General features: G+C 41.1%; 1 protein-coding gene across 2 annotated transcripts in view; it reads right to left on the reverse strand.

Annotated features, from left to right (window-relative positions):
- Positions 1-3,156: 3,156 nt before the first annotated feature.
- The window catches only part of ugp2b (UDP-glucose pyrophosphorylase 2b), a 66,010-nt gene continuing 51,609 nt past the window's right edge, over positions 3,157-17,557 (reverse strand). For both annotated transcript variants that reach the window (XM_062059486.1, XM_062059485.1), the window contains exons 6-10: positions 11,058-11,355; positions 9,826-10,023; positions 7,253-7,495; positions 7,089-7,193; positions 3,157-3,899 (exon numbers count right to left, since the gene is read on the reverse strand). In XM_062059486.1, coding sequence (XP_061915470.1) covers positions 3,792-3,899; positions 7,089-7,193; positions 7,253-7,495; positions 9,826-10,023; positions 11,058-11,355 — 952 coding nt within the window. In that variant the 3' untranslated portion in view covers positions 3,157-3,791. The remainder of the gene's footprint in view (positions 3,900-7,088; positions 7,194-7,252; positions 7,496-9,825; positions 10,024-11,057; positions 11,356-17,557) is intronic.

The raw sequence follows: 17,557 nt of genomic DNA on the forward strand, positions 1-17,557 counted from the left end.
GTATTCCTCACAATTCCCCGTTGTTTACAATGGAGCGAGAGAGATTCGGACCGAGAAAGCGACGATTACCCCATTAATTTGAGCGAGGATGAAAGATTCGTGGATGAGGAACGTTAGAGTGACGGACTAGAATGCAGTGAAATACATATATTTTTTCGCTCTGACCGTAACTTAGGTACAAGCTGGCTCATTGGATTCCACACTCTCTCCTTTTTCTATTGTGGATCACGGATTTGTATTTCAAACCACCTCGGATACTATATCCTCTTGAAAATGAGAGTCAAGAACGCGAAATGGACATTCACAGTGACTTTTATCACCACGACAATACATCGACGAAGCTCTTTAGCATGAGCTAACGTGATAGCATCTGTCTCAAATGCAGATAGAAACAAAATAAATAAATCCCTGACTGGAAGGATAGACAGAAGATCAACAATACTATTAAACCATGTACATGTAACTACACGGTTAATAGTTCTCAGCCTGGCAAAGCTTAACAATGCTGTTGCTAACGACGCTAAGGCTAACTTCGCAACTTAGCAACCGGACCTCAAAGAGCTATGATAAAAACATTAGCGCTCCACCTACGCCAGCCAGCCCTCATCTGCTCATCAACAGCCGTGCTCACCTGCGTTCCAGCGATCGACGGCACAACGAAGGACTTCACCCATCATCTGTGCGGTGGGCGGCTAGCATCGGCTAGGTGCTGCTATCCAAGTAAGTAGTCCTTGTTGTGTTGCTACAGCCAGCCGCTAATACACCGATCCCACCTACAACTTTCTTCTTTGCAGCCTCCATTGTTCATTAAACAAATTGCAAAAGATTCACCAACACAGATGTCCAGAATACTGTGGAATTATGAAATGAAAACAGAGCTTTTTCTACGGGCTCCGAATACTTCACTTGCCCTCGTGACGTCACACGCATACGTCAGCATAATAAAACGTTTTTAACCGGAAGTGTGGCGGGAAATTTAAAATTGCACTTTATAAGTTAACCCGGCCGTATTGGCATGTGTTGCAATGTTAAGATTTCATCATTGATATATAAACTATCAGACTGCGTGGTCGGTAGTAGTGGCTTTCAGTAGGCCTTTAAGTTAAATGATGTATACATTTAACCTTTAGGGAGACCTGGGGCCTTTTGTAAGGCGTTGTATTGCCTTTGAAGACGACACATGCAACAGAATGTTCATTTTTAAGGTTAGCAGGATGAAGTTGTAAAGGAATTCATCTCAAAATGGGCATTGTCCATTTTTTGCCAAGTTATTTTTAGCATGAGCTATTTAGTGAGTATACGACTTCCTTTTAGAATGGACAATTTTCAATACACTGTAAACCTCTTAATTTACGATGTTTTTCCCATGACAACCAAATGAATCCAAGCATCCATCTGTCCATCCATTTTCTACCGCTAGTCCCGTTCGGGGTCGCGGGGGGGGAACCTATCTCAGCTAAAGCCTCCTGGTAACCTAGCACCTCCAAAACCCTCAAATCTAGAACAAGCTAGTCAGGTTACTTTTAGACCTCCACCCCAGATCACACCTCACTCCTACCCACTTCTCCAAAGTGGGCTGGCTCGGGTGGAGGACAGAGTAAAACAACTTGCACTGAGCCTAGTCTATAAAATCCGCTACACCTCCCTGATACCGAAGTACATGTCAAACTACTTCCTTAACGTAAATGACCGCCATAACCACAACACCAGGGGGAGCTCCACTAACCACGTTAAACCCAGATTCCGATCTAACAAAGGTCTTAACTCATTCTCCTTCTATGCCACATCAATATAGAATGCACTCCCAACAGGTGTAAAAGAAAGGGCATCTCTATCCTCCTTCAAAACCGCACTAAAACAACACCTCCAGGCAACTTCAACCCCTGACTAACACCCTCCCCATCCCACCTCCCCGGATTGTAAATAACCAAATGTAAATAACCAAATGCATTTGTAATGTTTATACTGAACTCACTATGTTCTCTGCTCACTGTACATATCCTACCAAGTCAGACCTACACCGTTTCAATGTCCATTTCTCTGATTATGCAATTGTTGATGACTGAAGTGCTGATATCAACCAAACCCTCCTCATCCCACCCCCCGGATTGTAAATAACATACTTTATTTTCATCTGTTCTTGGCTTTCTTTGGATCGTGGAATTTTGTTGATCTTTTGGCCGACTTAATTTTGTCAGACAGGTTCTATTTCAGTGATGTCTTAATCGAACAGGTCTGGGGGTAATCAGGTTTGGGTATGCTCAGTGAAATTGAACTCAGATGTAAAAAAAAAAAATGTAATTAATTAGCCACAGTAAATTCATGATTTAACAAGGGGGACAAACCAGGTAGGTTTGGATAGCTTTCCCTTAAAACACTAAATCATCATTTCAAAACTGCATTTTGTGATTACTTGGATAATCTTTGTCTAACATTTAAATTTGTTTTTGACGGTCTTAAATATTTAAGTGGGGAATATTTAAAAAAATGATTTGAGAAGGGGGCAAACCATTTGTCACGGGACTAAGATTCTTGTGGATGTGGTTACAAAAATATTGTGTTTACACAAATATTCCATTGTTTGTGTTTGTGTCATAATAATGGGGTTTCTTTGACGATAAAGGCATAAAACATTTAAAAAAAATATCTAAAAAAATAAACATATCACCAGATAGATCGGAAGTTGATCTAGAGCAGTGGTTCTCAAACTTTTTTCACCAAGTACCACCAAAATACAGTAGCGTAGTAGGCCTACGTATTCGTTAAAAACAAGGCAACGGTTTTATTTAACAAGTATATTTAATATATTTGACCACTGTAACATTAAACACAGATTGAACAGTAACAATGTGTTTGACTGCAGGGTAATATTTGAATATAGGAAAATAAAACACTATAATCACTTAAAAAGGTGTACCGCTAGCTGGTGCACACGTACCACTAGTGGTAGACTTACCACAGTTTGAGAATCACTGATCTTGAGATTTTAACGTTGAAAGTAAATTTAAAAAAAAGTTAGTATTGATTATTAAAGAAAATAAATGAATTAACATACGCATCATTTGTTGTATCATATTGCACTTTAATCACACTTATTGCTCTCAGTCTTGTCATTCACATGTTGGACACCTTATGTGTTTGCACTGTATGTGTGTGTATATATATATATTTTTATTTTATTTTATTTGTTTTACTGTGTTTGGCATCTCCCTAAGACACTGACAAAGTAGGCATGTGGTTTCATAAAAGAAGAGCTAAGAAACACTACTAATAATAATGCACACTTCAACAAGTACGTTGGAGGCGACATCAATGCTGTTTCACTTGTGAAATGTTTTTTAGACAAGTTACTTTGAGGGAAGTTTATTTCTGCACACAAACTTCACTTTTCTGCAATTGTTTTGTTTTTAAAGAATATAATCACAATGGTACAATTATCCGAGCCTTCGTGGGTCACATTACTATTACATTTCATCAGGACACACAATTATCACTTCCATCATCATAATATTAGTAGTGTGATTGACGTATGGAAGGTGATTCATGCATAAAATGTCCTAACACGTTAGCGTGATTGCTAAATGATGCTTGGGGCAATAGTGAAGTTGGTGTGTGACATAAACCACCCCATTTGAGAATGTAGGAGTATTGTTTGCAGCCAGAAGGGGGCAGTGTGTTCCTGCTTCTTAGGCGTCCTCCTTAACCATCTGCCACTAGAGGTGAAACAAACCAACAACAGAAAAGCAGGTCACATGATCGGGATGACGAGGATGGGCGGGGTTTAAAAGGCCTCAGTGGTCCAGGATGCGCAGGTTGCCGGACACGATCTTGTTCTCCAGCATGGAGCCGGCGGGGATGTCTATGCGGTCGCCGTGGTTGGCGATGATGATGACTGTGCCCTGTGGGGAGGAAGAGGCGTGACGGTGATTGCGCGCGTGGATGGAGGAGAGTCGGCCGCTTGAATAATTCAACGCTCCTACTGGCTATGGAACATTTTGAAATAAAAAGCTGCCAAGTTTGATCACGGCTGAAGTAGGGCTGGCCGATAAAATGATATCAGTTCCAGTGTTTCCCCCAGAAACTTTCTTAGTTACGGTGGTGTCTCTCCAGGGGGAAGGGGGCTTCGCCCGGGACAGGCGGAAGGACGGGGAAGGGGCTGGGTGGGTGTAAGGAACACAATAGACGACAGACTGTGGTGAAGTAGCGTGAAGAAGCCTACAATTTTTGGTTGTGTTTTCCGCTCCGTATGCTGAATGTCAATATACGATATACATCTCGATATTTTTTCCGTGAAGTAAAAACAAAACAGTCCTAGTTACCTGAGATACTAAGTATGTCATTATTTTGACTTAGTAAATATTGACTTACTAAGACAAAATAATGACATACCGTAATTTCCGGACTATAAGCCGCACCTGACTATAAGCCGCACCAGCTAAATTTAGGGGAAAATACAGATTGCTCCATATATAAGCCGCACCCGACTATAAGCCGCAGGGTTTTGATGTGTAATTAGCGTAGTATATAGGGGTTCCTGCTACCACGGAGGGCATTGTCGGGACAGAGATGACTGTTTGGGAACACAAAGCGTCCCATTTATTAACAATAAATCTTTCAATCATTCAATCAAACTTTCACATCTTTGACATGGCGAACAGCATTCATGCAGAGTACAAATAATACAACGGTGCAAAGTAATACAAAGTGCTCGCCTGTACGTTATCAAAATAACCAGCGTACCGGTATATGAAAAGTCGGTCTTTAATCATTGTGTCATCGTCTTCCTCCTGCGTACTAAAACCACCGAAATCCTCTTCGTCGGTGTCTGAGAAGAACAGGCCGTAAATAAGCCGCACCCTTGTATAAGCCGCCGGGACCAGAACGAGGGGAAAAAGTAGCGGCTTATAGTCCGGAAATTACGGTACTTAGTATCTCAGGTAACTAATTTTGTCTTAGTAAGTCAATATTTACTAAGTCAAAATAATGACTAAGTCAAATTAATGACTTACTGTAAATAAGCGTTTGCATTAAGCGTTTGAAAAAAATAGTTAAAAGTGGGGCCACATGCTGACATATGCTCAACTCATCATGCTTAATTTACAGGACAATAAAAAAAAAATTTAAATTAAATTTTTTATTTTTTAAAATTTTTTTTAAGACTTTAGTTTAGGCGGTGGCTCTTTGTTGTTAAGATGGCTGCCTTAACAACAAAGCGCTGCGGGAAACCCTGAGTTCATATGGCGATAGACACGTAATCTATCAATAAAAAATGCGTTCGATAAAAATTTTAGATTTTTTTTTTCCTTTGTGGGAAGAAAGCGGAAGTATGGAAGCAAGGTTGGTTGCATGAACAAAGGCACTCGCTCTCTGGTAAACTAGCAATGCAGGAAGTGATCACTGATCAGTGAGAGTGACAGGCTAACAGCCAATAAGGTAACAGTATCAACTATCATGTTTGGTTGCGCCATCTTGTTGTCTCGTCCCCACCAACTCCGGTAATACCTCAACAACTTAGCAGTGCTCACCCTTTAGAGCACAGCTGTAACTTCCTGGCACTAAACGTGCAGAAAATAGTTCTTCTCAGGTTTCTCTGTTTACACTTTGCACTATTTTCTTACACTTTATGAAGGATTTCTTGCATAGTCCTTGTTTTTGCACCTTCGTTTTAAAAGATGGGATTTTACAACTTTGTTGTAATTATTGTTATCAATCCATAGTAACACTTATATTTAGTGATACAGTTTTCAGCTAAAATGTTTTAAAAATATTTTAAATACGCTTTATTTTCACACCTTAATGTGATTTTAGAATTGTTGTAATTATCGATATCGACCAATATGAAACACTGATATCGTTATACAGTTTTCAGTTAACATGTTTAAAATATTTTGAAATGTTTAAAGTTTTTTAAAGATATTTTAGAAGTTATTGTGTTCAAGTGTTCAATGTGATTTTAGAATTTTTTTTAATGAACACTTAAAATCGTGACAGTTTTCAGTTAAAATATTTTTTCAATGTTTGAAATGCTTCAAAAAGTTAAAAATGTTTTAAAAAGTTTTAAATACTCTTTATTTTTGCACATTTAATTTAAAAGGTTTTTGTTAAGTGCTAAATGTGATTTTAGAACTGTGTTGTAATTATCGATATCAACCGATAAAAAGGCGATACAATTTTTAGTTAAAATGTTGAAAAATATTTTAAAATGTTTTCAGCATTCCTTATTTTTGCACCTTCAGTTTAAGATGTTATTAAGTGTTCAATGTGATTTTACAATGTTGATGTAATTATTGATATCGACCGTTAAACACTGATATTGCGATACAGTTTTCAGTTAAAATGTTTTAATTATTCCTTAATTTTGGACCTTCATTTTAAGAGGTTATGTTCAAGTGCTAAGTGTGATTTTACAATTTTGATGTAAGTATCGATATCGACCGATATAAAACACTGATATTGCGATACAGTCTTCAGTTAAAATTGTTTAATTATTCCTTATTTTTGCACCTTCATTTTAAGAGGTTATTGTTATGTGATTTTACAGATTTGATGTAATTATCGATATTGATCGATATGAAACACTGATATCAGGATACGGTTTTCAGTTCAAATGTTTTAAAATGTTATAATTATTCGTTATTTTTTCACCTTCATTTTAAGAGGTTATTGTTAAGTGGGGATGGCGTGGTGCAGTTGGGAGAGTGGCCGTGCCAGCAATCTGAGGGTTCCTGGTTTGATCCCCACCTTCTACCAACCTCCTCACATCCGTTGTGTCCTTGAGCAAGATACTTCACCCTTGCTCCTGATGGGTTGTGTGGTTAGGGCCTTGCATGGCAGCTCCCGCCATCAGTGTGTGAATGTGTGTGTGAATGTGGAAATAGTGTCAAAGCGCTTTGAGTTCCTTGAAGGTAGAAACGCGCTATACAAGTATAACCCATTTACCATTTAAGTGACTTTACAGATTTGATGTAATTATTGATATCGACCGATATGAAACACTAATATCGTGATAGTTTCCAGCCGTATCGCCGAGACCTGGAGTGACAAAAGCAGCACAGTGCACGTGTCGCGGCCTCAGCGTGCACGTTTACCTTCAGCGAAACGTTCTTCCCGAAGGTGACGTCGCCGGACACGGTCAGGTGGTCCAGCTCCAGCATGTCGGGGATGCTCTCAAAGCGGGTCAGGTACTCCTGGACCTGGGGGCGGGAGGGAAGACGTCACCCTGCAGTTGTTGGATGGTGGCTGGCGTGTTCACCTTGGTGAAGGAGCTGCCCAGCTTGACGTGCGGCGTGGTGGCAAACTCCCTCTTGGGGCTCATGGTGAGCGAGCCGGCGTCCAGGCTGTACAGGTTGGACATGACCAGCAGCAGGTCGGACGTGGTCTTGACGGGCAGGAAGCGGCTGCGCGGCACGTTGATGCCCATGGCGTTGTCGAAGCACTTGATGGCGGCGCCCACCGCCGTCTCCAACTGGATGACATTTTGCCCGCCGTCCAGCGTCTGCGAAGACGAGACATGACCATGTCCCTGTCCTCACGGGGTAACTGTGGCGCTTTCAGAGGCCACGCCCCCTCAAGGATGAAGACTCATACACTTTGCAAGTCATAACAGACCAGGAGCTAAACAAAAACTTGACTTGGACTAGATGTAACCCGACTTGGACTAGATCTAGTCTAGACTAGTGGGACTACATATAGTGGACTTGATGTAGTCCCAGTCTAGGCTTAAATATCTGACCCAGACTGGGACTAGAACTAACCAGACTAATGGAACCAGATCTGTCCCAGGTCTGTCCAGACTACTGAATCTAGATCTGTCTAGACTTGTGCGACTAAATCTAGTCCAAACTGGGTCTAAATCTGACTAATTCTGGGTCTGCGACTAGGTCTAGTCCAAGCCTGCGACTAGATCTGACCAGCGTAGTGGAAATATATAATTCCCAGGTCTGTCCAGATTAGTGGGACTAGATATGTCCCAATCTGTCCAGACTAGTAGTGTCAGAATAATTGTATCCAAGTTATCACAAAACTTTGTGTTGCCGTGAGTTCCCGGCGAGAAGACAAAAGCTGTCTTTGATCCTACCAAACAAAAGGCTTATTAAACTCCACTGTGTAGGATGGGAAGCAACACGAGGGTGTTCTGTTTCTTTGATGTATTGTAATCAACAGAAAGATATTGTCTTGACCCAAGAAATACAAAGCGAAGAGGAAGCAGGACCTGACTCCCCTCCAGGGACCTCTTCTTTGAACTGTTTTACGACCTTTGCTTTGAACTGTTTTGTGACTAAAGGCAATACCTGTTTACGACCCCCTTCCTTTAGAAACAGCTGTTGCCATGTAATCAGGGAAAGTCCAAATTAAAGAGGGGGCATACAATCTTTCGTCAGGAGCATGGTGAGACTGTGCAAAGAGTACAGTCCAGACGTCTCTCCTCAATTGAGCCAAATTTAATTCTGACTCTGTTTAATTCCTTGCTTCTTGTCTTGTTTAATAGATGTCATCAGTGTTTGAACCTGACAAGTAGAACTAGATCTATCCCAGGACGGTCAAGACTAGTGGGACTAAATTTAGTACAGACTAGTGGGACTAGTTCTAGTTCCAGACTGGGACTGGTCCAAACTAGGACTATAACTGGCCAGACTGGGACTAGATAAAGTGGACTAGTACTAGTCTAGGTATAGATTCTGACACAGACTGGGACTAGATCAGTGTCCGACCAGTCTATACTACTGAAACTGGATCTGGCTACACTTGTGGGACTAGGTTTAGTCCATACTGGGACTAAACCTACTACAGACTGGGACTAGACCTGACTAGTTCTGGGGCTGGACTCGGTCTAGTCCAAATAGGGACTACATCAAATGGACTAGTTCTAATTATAGACTGGTACTAGGTCTACTCCAAACTGAAACTACATTTAGTCCCTGATCTGGACTAAATCTGGGTCTGCGACTGGGAAAATATATCTAGTTCAAGCCTGGGACTAGGTTTGACCAGACTAGTGGAACTAGTTTTTTTTCCAGTTCTGTCTTGATTAGTGGAACCAGACTGTTCCATAACTGTCCTGACTACAGAAACTAGACCTGTCTAGACTAGTGGGACTAAATTTAGTACTGACTAGTGGGACTAGTTCTAGTTCCAGACTGGGACTGGTCCAAACTAGGGCCAGACTGGGACTAGATAAAGTGGACTAGATCTAGTTCCAATCTAGGTATGGATTCTGACCCAGACTGGGACTAGATCAGTGTCCGATCAGTCCATACTACTGAAACTGGATCTGGCTACACTAGTGGGACTAGGTTTAGTCCGGACTACTACAGACTGGGACTAAACTGACTAGTCTAGGGCTGGACTCTGTCTTGTCCAAATAGGGACTACATCAAATGGACTAGTTCTAATTCTAGACTGGTACTAGGTCTAGTACAAACTGAAACTACATTTAGTCCCTGATCTGGACTAAGTCTGGGTCTGCGACGAGGACTATATCTAGTTTATGCCTGGGACTAGATCTGACCAGACTAGTGGAACTAGATATTTTTCTATATCTGTCCAGACTAGTGGAACTAGATCTGTCCCAGAACTGTCAAGACTAGTGGGAAGAGATTTAGTCCAGACTAGTCTAGTTCCAGATTAGGACTAGACCGTTCTGGTCGTCACTGTAGATGTGTTAATTGCGATAAAGTTTAAGTCTAATTAATAATTGTGATGGATGAATCCACATTTATTTTGACAGCTGAAATAATTACAATATTATTTAAAAGTAGAATATTTGTTATTTTCGCAGCGGCTGACGTGGTCTTGGTGACTCATCTGCACGTCCTGAGTGCTGACCTTGGGATTGACGATGATCTCTAGGTCCATGGCCTTCTGCTCCTGCAGCCTCTTGATGGCGGCCAGCGAGATCCACAGGTTGTTGGTGTTGAAGATCTTGAACTTGGACACCGACTTGAACTCGTCCACATGGGCTTTGGGGACCTGGGCGATCTCTAGCAGGCGCAGTTTGCCATCGTACTGGATCAGGGTCCCGCCCTAAGAGTCAGCAGTTGTACATAAAGCATAACAAAATTTAGATTTCTCTTAGGAGCAAAAAAAAATCATATCGAATTATATCAGCTTGCGTGTAAAATGTGTGATGCAGTAGGAAGGGGATTCATATGGCCCTATTTGTCAAGGTTTACCTGACACATGAAACATGACAAATTGGGAAGTAGATTGTTGAATATCTTAAAATGTGTTTTGTGGCAATTCCATCCTTGACTCAGTCAGTTGCTATGTAGAGTGGCACTTTCCATCTTTTTCAGCAGAATGCATTGCAAAATTATTAACCCCCCCCCCTCTCACACGAGATCCACCCAGGAACGGGGCCATATGAATCCCTTCCCTACTGTATCATGTCCGATACAAGCACTCCTGCAGTTAACACCTAAATAAGCGCACAAGGTTTCGTCAAGTCGTTGACAAAAGGTAAACACGGCTACAGGTTACTTGGAGCTAGCGGATACACAACACCTAAGCACACAATAGCACACAAGCTAGACATATGTAATAAATGTCCTTCATTGAACAATATTGTAGGATATAAGTATCAAATAAAGTTGCATATGACTTACACATACAAAGTCTCCAAGGCAGACAAACGTGTCCGCATCATTCAACTTCCTGCATCATAAGCTTAACTTAATGAATTATTGTCACCACTAGGTGTCGCCAAAAGACAATTACCACTCCACTTCAATTTAAAGACAGCGTAAGTCCATTATGGATGAATAATAATAAATCATACCTGCTATTGTTCTGTTAATTCATTCCACACTACTAAATAATACAAGTATGTATGATTCCTGCTGATATCGCATAGGGTCAATATCGGGACAATACTCAAAGCTCCAGTATCAGTAACATATCGGAAGTGTAAACGTTATATTGGGACACTCCCAGCTTCTTTTTAATGCTCCGCGCTGGTTTGCCAGCGTAGCTCACTGTTAAATGGTTTTCCTTGCAATTTTATGGAAAGCCAGTCTCAGTGTTAGTTCCGTTGTCGGCCGAATAGCAGCGGCACAAACCTTGACGTCTGCGCGCGTCTTGTCCGTGACCTCCATGACGAACTCACAGCGCTTGCCGTTGGGCTGGCCGACCAGGTGGTTGAGGATGTGCAGGTCGACGGTGGCGCCCAGGTTGTCGATGTTGGACACGAAGATGTACTCCTTGCCCTGAGCGATCAGCTGGTCCAGCAAACCCGAGTTGTAGAAGCTAGCGTAGATGTCGCCGTGGCCCGGCGGGTACCAGCCCTCGGCGTTCTGGCCAGTCATGGTCAGGCTGGCGGAGACGGGCAGGAGGGACTCCTTGTTGATGCGAGGGTACCTGACGGGCAGGATACAGAGAACATCCTTTAAAGAGGACTCGGAGGAGGAAACACGCCAACCATGGCCAACATGTGAGCCTGATCAAAGACCTCCAGAGCTGGACTGTCATGTGGAGTCAACATCCACTTAATGCTCTCATGATTAGACGCTCTGGAGCTGGTTCACTTAAAATGTTTGATGAACCTGAAAGAAATTGTTCGGAACTCCAAACGCAAATTTTGAAAAGCACGGCGGTGGAAGATGAGACCATGTATCCCGGCAGGCATCCTCCAGTTGTTGAAAGATCAGGGGTTCTTAACCTTTTAAACCTCGGGGCCCAACATTTCCACTACAACTGAATTAACACTGAATTAGTAATCTTACTCTTATTTTAAAGCTATTCAATGATTATATCTTAAATACTTACCTTTTCAAATGATATGAAAGTAGAGATGTCCGATAATCAATCAATCAATCAATCAATCAGCTTTATTGTCCATTCTTACATGTACAAGACACATAAGAACTGAAATTACATTTTCGGCACAATCCCGCTAAGACGGGACCGCCAACGGATCAGCCTCACTTAGGCGCTCCTCAAATGCAAATTTTTGCCGATATTCCGATATTGTCCAACTCTTAATTACCGATTCCGATATCAACCGATACCGATATATACAGTCGTGGAATTAACACATTATTATGCCTAATTTTGTTGTGATGCCCCGCTGGATGCATTAAACAATGTAACAAGGTTTTCCAAAATAAATAATCTCAAGCTATGGAAAAAAAATGCCAACATGGCACTGCCATATTTATTATTGAAGTCACAAAGTGCGTTATTTTTTTTAACATGCCTCAAAACAGCAGCTTAGAATTTGGGACATGCTCTCCCTGAGAGAGCATGAGGAGGTTGAGGTGGGCGGGGTTGAGGTGGTGGGGGCTAGGGGGTAGCGGGGGGTGTATATTGTAGCGTCCCGGGAGAGTTAGTGCTGCAAGGGGTTCTGGGTATTTGTTCTGTTGTGTTACGGTGCGGATGTTCTCCCGAAATGTGTTTGTCATTCTTGTTTGGTGTGGGTTCACAGTGTGGCGCATATTTATAATGAATGATAAATGGGTTATACTTGTATAGCGCTTTTCTACCTTCAAGGTACTCAAAGCGCTTTGACAGTATTTCCACATTCACCCATTCACACACACATTCACATACTGATGGCGGGAGCTGCCATGCAAGGCGCTAACCAGCAGCCATCAGGAGCAAGGGTGAAGTGTCTTGCCCAAGGACACAACGGACGTGACTAGGATGGTAGAAGGTGGGGATTGAACCCCAGTAACCAGCAACCCTCCGATTGCTGGCACAGCCACTCTACCAACTTCGCCACGCCACCGTAACAGTGTTAAAGTTGTTTATATGTCCACCCTCAGTGTGACCTGTATGGCTGTTGACCAAGTATGCTGGGCATTCACTTGTGTGTGTGAAAAGCCGTAGATATTATGTGACTGAGCCGGCACGCAAAGGCAGTGCCTTTAAGGTTTATTGGCGCTCTGTACTTCTCCCTACGTCCGTGTACACAGAGGCGTTTTAACATTTCATAAATTTTACTTTTTGAAACCGATAATTTTGAAACAGATACCGATAATTTCCGATATTACATTTTAAAGCATTTATCGGCCGATAATATCGGTAGTCCGATATTATCAGACATCCCTATATGAAAGCATGAAGTAATCACAGATATACATTTTTATTTAACACAAAAACCTTAGGCTGAGGTCAGGCTTATTAGTAGAAGAAGTACTAAACAAATATACTGCAAAAGAAAGAACTCGTAAATAACTAACGGGAAACATTTACATACAATTACGTTGTTATTAATGAATATGTTTAAGAAAATTAAAGTGCAAATGAAAATACAGCTTTACCCCTTATTCATATTTTTTGCACTAAAGAAACCTCTCTAGGACTATGTTTACATTGCAGGCCAAAGTGGACCAAATCAGATTTTTTATTTTTTCAACCCGATTTTTTTCGAGCTGACAGATTAATCACACTTTTGAATTTTCATTAATTGCAAATAATCCCAGTTAAATATTTGCCGGCATAATTGAATTACCGTATTTTTCGGACTACAGTACGCACAGGATTATAAGGGGCACTGCCAATGAGCGGTTTTATTCAGGTCTGTCTTCATACATAAAACGCATCGGATTATAAGATTTTTTTTTTCTACATTTCAAACACTTCCTTGTGGTCTACATAGCATGTAATAATGGTTCTTTGGTCAAAATGCTGCAATGATTATGTTTTACAAACCATCTTCAAGCTTCTTTCTGACCTTCTCTTCAGGATGCGCCGTTTTGTGGGAGGTCTTATTTACGTGCCTCCACTTCGACAGCATCTTCTCCCTATCAAGTACTAAAACAGGTAGTTTTTAGCACTTCCATAGAAAGTCTACTGACAGATATAACTTAGAACTGTAGGCTACTTTATATTACAAATGGCAACAGCGAAGGATGAATGCCCAACAACAAGAGGATAGAGAAAAAGAAGGAGCTTTTTAACTACAGCACAGACTACAAATTTTCGGGACTTATGCAGATCCCAAATATACATCAGCAGGTACCAATAGGTAAGAAAAGTTGGTTTTGCATAATATTGCGAAACAAAACACCAGATGATATGTCTCCTAATAGGTGCCATTCTGGGGTCCTTATACACACACCATAATAATAATAATAATAATACCCGTATGTTGAAGCACAGTACGTCTGACTACGGTAGCCGTAATGCTCCGACAATCCATCAAGCGGTGCGGCTTTGTTGCTTACCAAAATCCTACTAAAACATTTTGACAGATTTTTGAGCACTGTGTGTACTGTTCTATATTCTCAATGAAACATCAACGTTTTGGTCTTGCTTGCTAACCTGCACTTGCTAGCATCATTTATTGAACATGGGGCATCAACCTCCAGTCCACATGTATCTCCTATGTGGGACTGCCATCTACTGGTCACACTTATCATTACACCCTGTATCAAATAGAATTGGTAAACAATCGGAATTAAAACGTACATTGGGCGCACCGGATTATAAGGCGCACTGTCGATTTTTGAGAAAATGAAAGGATTTTAAGTGAGCCTTATAGTCTGAAAAATATGGTAATTTGCACCACGTTCAGTTATGAGGGTCCCTGCTGCTTTAAAATAATAGCGTTTTTGGTGCAACTTATAGTTCGAAAAACACGGTACCCTTTAAAAAAAAAGAAAAGTTTTCAATAAATATGTGTCATTTACTTGCTAACCGTAGTCCGAAGTGCACATTTGTGCAATAATATTGCAAATAAAGTGCTGATGTACACTAACAGATGAACATATCAATACACATAACTCAGAGAGCACTTATGTCTGCATTTACTCTTCCATTAAGCAGTTGCTTAGGAAACACGCTCATTGACATTTTCAGATGACAGTGCTGCTCCTTCTTTCTACAAACCCCGTTTCCATATGAGTTGAGAAATTGTGTTAGATGTAAATATAAATGGAATACAATGATTTGCAAATAATTTTCAACCCATATTCAGTTGAATGCACTACAAAGACAAGTAATTTGATGTTCAAACTCATAAACTTTTTTTTTTTTGCAAATAATAATTAACTTAGAATTTCATGGCTGCAACACGTGCCAAAGTAGTTGGGAAAGGGCATGTTCACCACTGTGTTACATGGCCTTTCCTTTTAACAACACTCAGTAAACGTTTGGGAACTGAGGAGACACATTTTTGAAGCTTCTCAGGTGGAATTCTTTCCCATTCTTGCTTGATGTACAGCTTAAATTGTTCAACAGTCCGGGGGTCTCCATTGTGGTATTTTAGGCTTCATAATGCGCCACACATTTTCAATGGGAGACAGGTCTGGACTACAGGCAGGCCAGTCTAGTACCCGCACTCTTTTACTACGAAGCCACGTTGATGTAACACGTGGCTTGGCATTGTCTTGCTGAAATAAGCAGGGGCGTCCATGGTAACGTTGCTTGGATGGCAACATATGTTGCTCCAAAACCTGTATGTACCTTTCAGCATTAATGTCGCCTTCACAGATGTGTAAGTTACCCATGTCTTGGGCACTAATACATCCCCATACCATCACAGATGCTGGCTTTTACACTTTGCGCCTATAACAATCCAGATGGTTCATTTCCTCTTTGGTCCGGAGGACACAACGTCCACAGTTTCCAAAAACAATTTGAAATATGGACTCGTCAGACCACAGAACACTTTTCCACTTTGTATCAGTCCATCTTAGATGAGCTCAGGCCCAGCGAATCCAACGGCGTTTCTGGGTGTTGTTGATAAACAGTATTCGCCTTGCATAGGAGAGTTTTAACTTGCACTTACAGATGTAGCGACCAACTGTAGTTACTGACAGTGGGTTTCTGAAGTGTTCCTGAGCCTGTGTGGTGATATCCTTTACACACTGATATCGCTTGTTGATGCAGTACAGCCTGAGGGATCGAAGGTCACGGGCTTAGCTGCTTACGTGCAGTGATTTCTCCAGATTCTCTGAACCCTTTGATGATATTACGGACAGTAGATGGTGAAATCCCTAAATTCCTTGCAATAGCTGGTTGAGACAGGTTTTTCTTTAACTGTTCAACAATTTGCTCAAGCATTTGTTGACAAAGTGGTGACCCTCGCCCCATCCTTGTTTGTGAATGACTGAGCATTTCATGGAATCTACTTTTACACCCAATCATGGCACCCACCTGTTCCCAATTTGCCTGTTCACCTGTGGGATGTTCCAAATAAGTGTTTGATGAGCATGCCTCAACTTTATCAGTATTTATTGCCACCTTTCCCAACTTCTTTGTCACGTGTTGCTGGCATCAAATTCTAAAGTTAATGATTATTTGCAAAAAAAAAAAAATGTTTATCAGTTTGAACATCAAATATGTTGTCTTTGTAGCATATTCAACTGAATATGGGTTGAACATGATTTGCAAATCATTGTATTCCGTTTATATTTACATCTTAAACAATTTCCCAACTCATATGGAAACGGGGTTTGTACAATATGGACTGCCAACACATTTAGTGATTCATCTGCATACATACATGATTGATGCAAAAACGTGATGAATCGCATGCGTTGACTTCACACATTAACCATGACAGCTTGTGCATCTATTGCAGGGGTCGGCAACCCGCGGCTCTAGAGCCGCATGCGGCTCTTTAGCGCCGCCCTAGTGGCTCTCTGAAGCTTTTTCAAAAATGTATGAAAAATGGAAAAAGATGAGGGGAAAAAAATATATTTTTTGTTTTAATATGGTTTGTGTAGGAGGACAAACATGACATAAACCTCCCTAATTGTTATAAAGCACACTGTTTATATTAAACATGCTTCACTGATTCCAGTATTTGGCGAGCGCCGTTTTGTCCTACTAATTTTGGCGGTCCTTGAACTCACCTTAGTTTGTTTACATGTATAACTTTCTCCGCTTTCTAGGACGTGTTTTATGCCACTTCTTTTTCTGTCTCATTTTGTCCACCACACTTTTAACGTTGTGCGTGAATGCACAAAGGTGAGTTTTGTTGATGTTATTGACTTGTGTGGAGTGCTAATCAGACATATTTGGTCACTGCATGACTGCAAGCTAATCGATGCTAACATGCTATTTAGGCTAGCTATATGTACATATTGCATCATTATGCCTCATTTGTAGCTATATTTGAGCTCATTTAGTTTCCTTTAAGTCCTCTTAATTCAATTTATATCTCATGACACACTATCTGTATGTAATATGGCTTTTAATTTGTTGCGGCTCCAGACAGATTTGTTTTTGTATTTTTGGTCCAATATGGCTCTTTCAACATTTTGGGTTGCCGACCCCTGATCTATTGAGAGAACAGTGTTTTGATTTAGAAGTTAATTCTCAAACATTGAAATATGTGTGTCGGCTTTGAAGACGATTCAGTGTTCAACCTTTAGAGCATTTTTGTCTGGCCAGTGGTGGAGAGAACATGTTGGCGGGATGGCCTCTCTCTTATTGATTGACAGTTGAATAGTTTAAACATGGCCGCCGTGCTCCTTTCCTTCATTTAAAAATGATGGCAATGTGGAAAGTTCAATTGGTCTGACAAAGTGACATTAAATATGAATGATCCTGTTGCTCTAAGTGTTTAGTACAGCAGGATCTATAGGTGAACGTGAGGTGACGTATTGCT

Source organism: Entelurus aequoreus, linkage group LG09 (genome assembly GCF_033978785.1).
Source record: "Entelurus aequoreus isolate RoL-2023_Sb linkage group LG09, RoL_Eaeq_v1.1, whole genome shotgun sequence".
NCBI lineage: Eukaryota > Metazoa > Chordata > Actinopteri > Syngnathiformes > Syngnathidae > Entelurus > Entelurus aequoreus.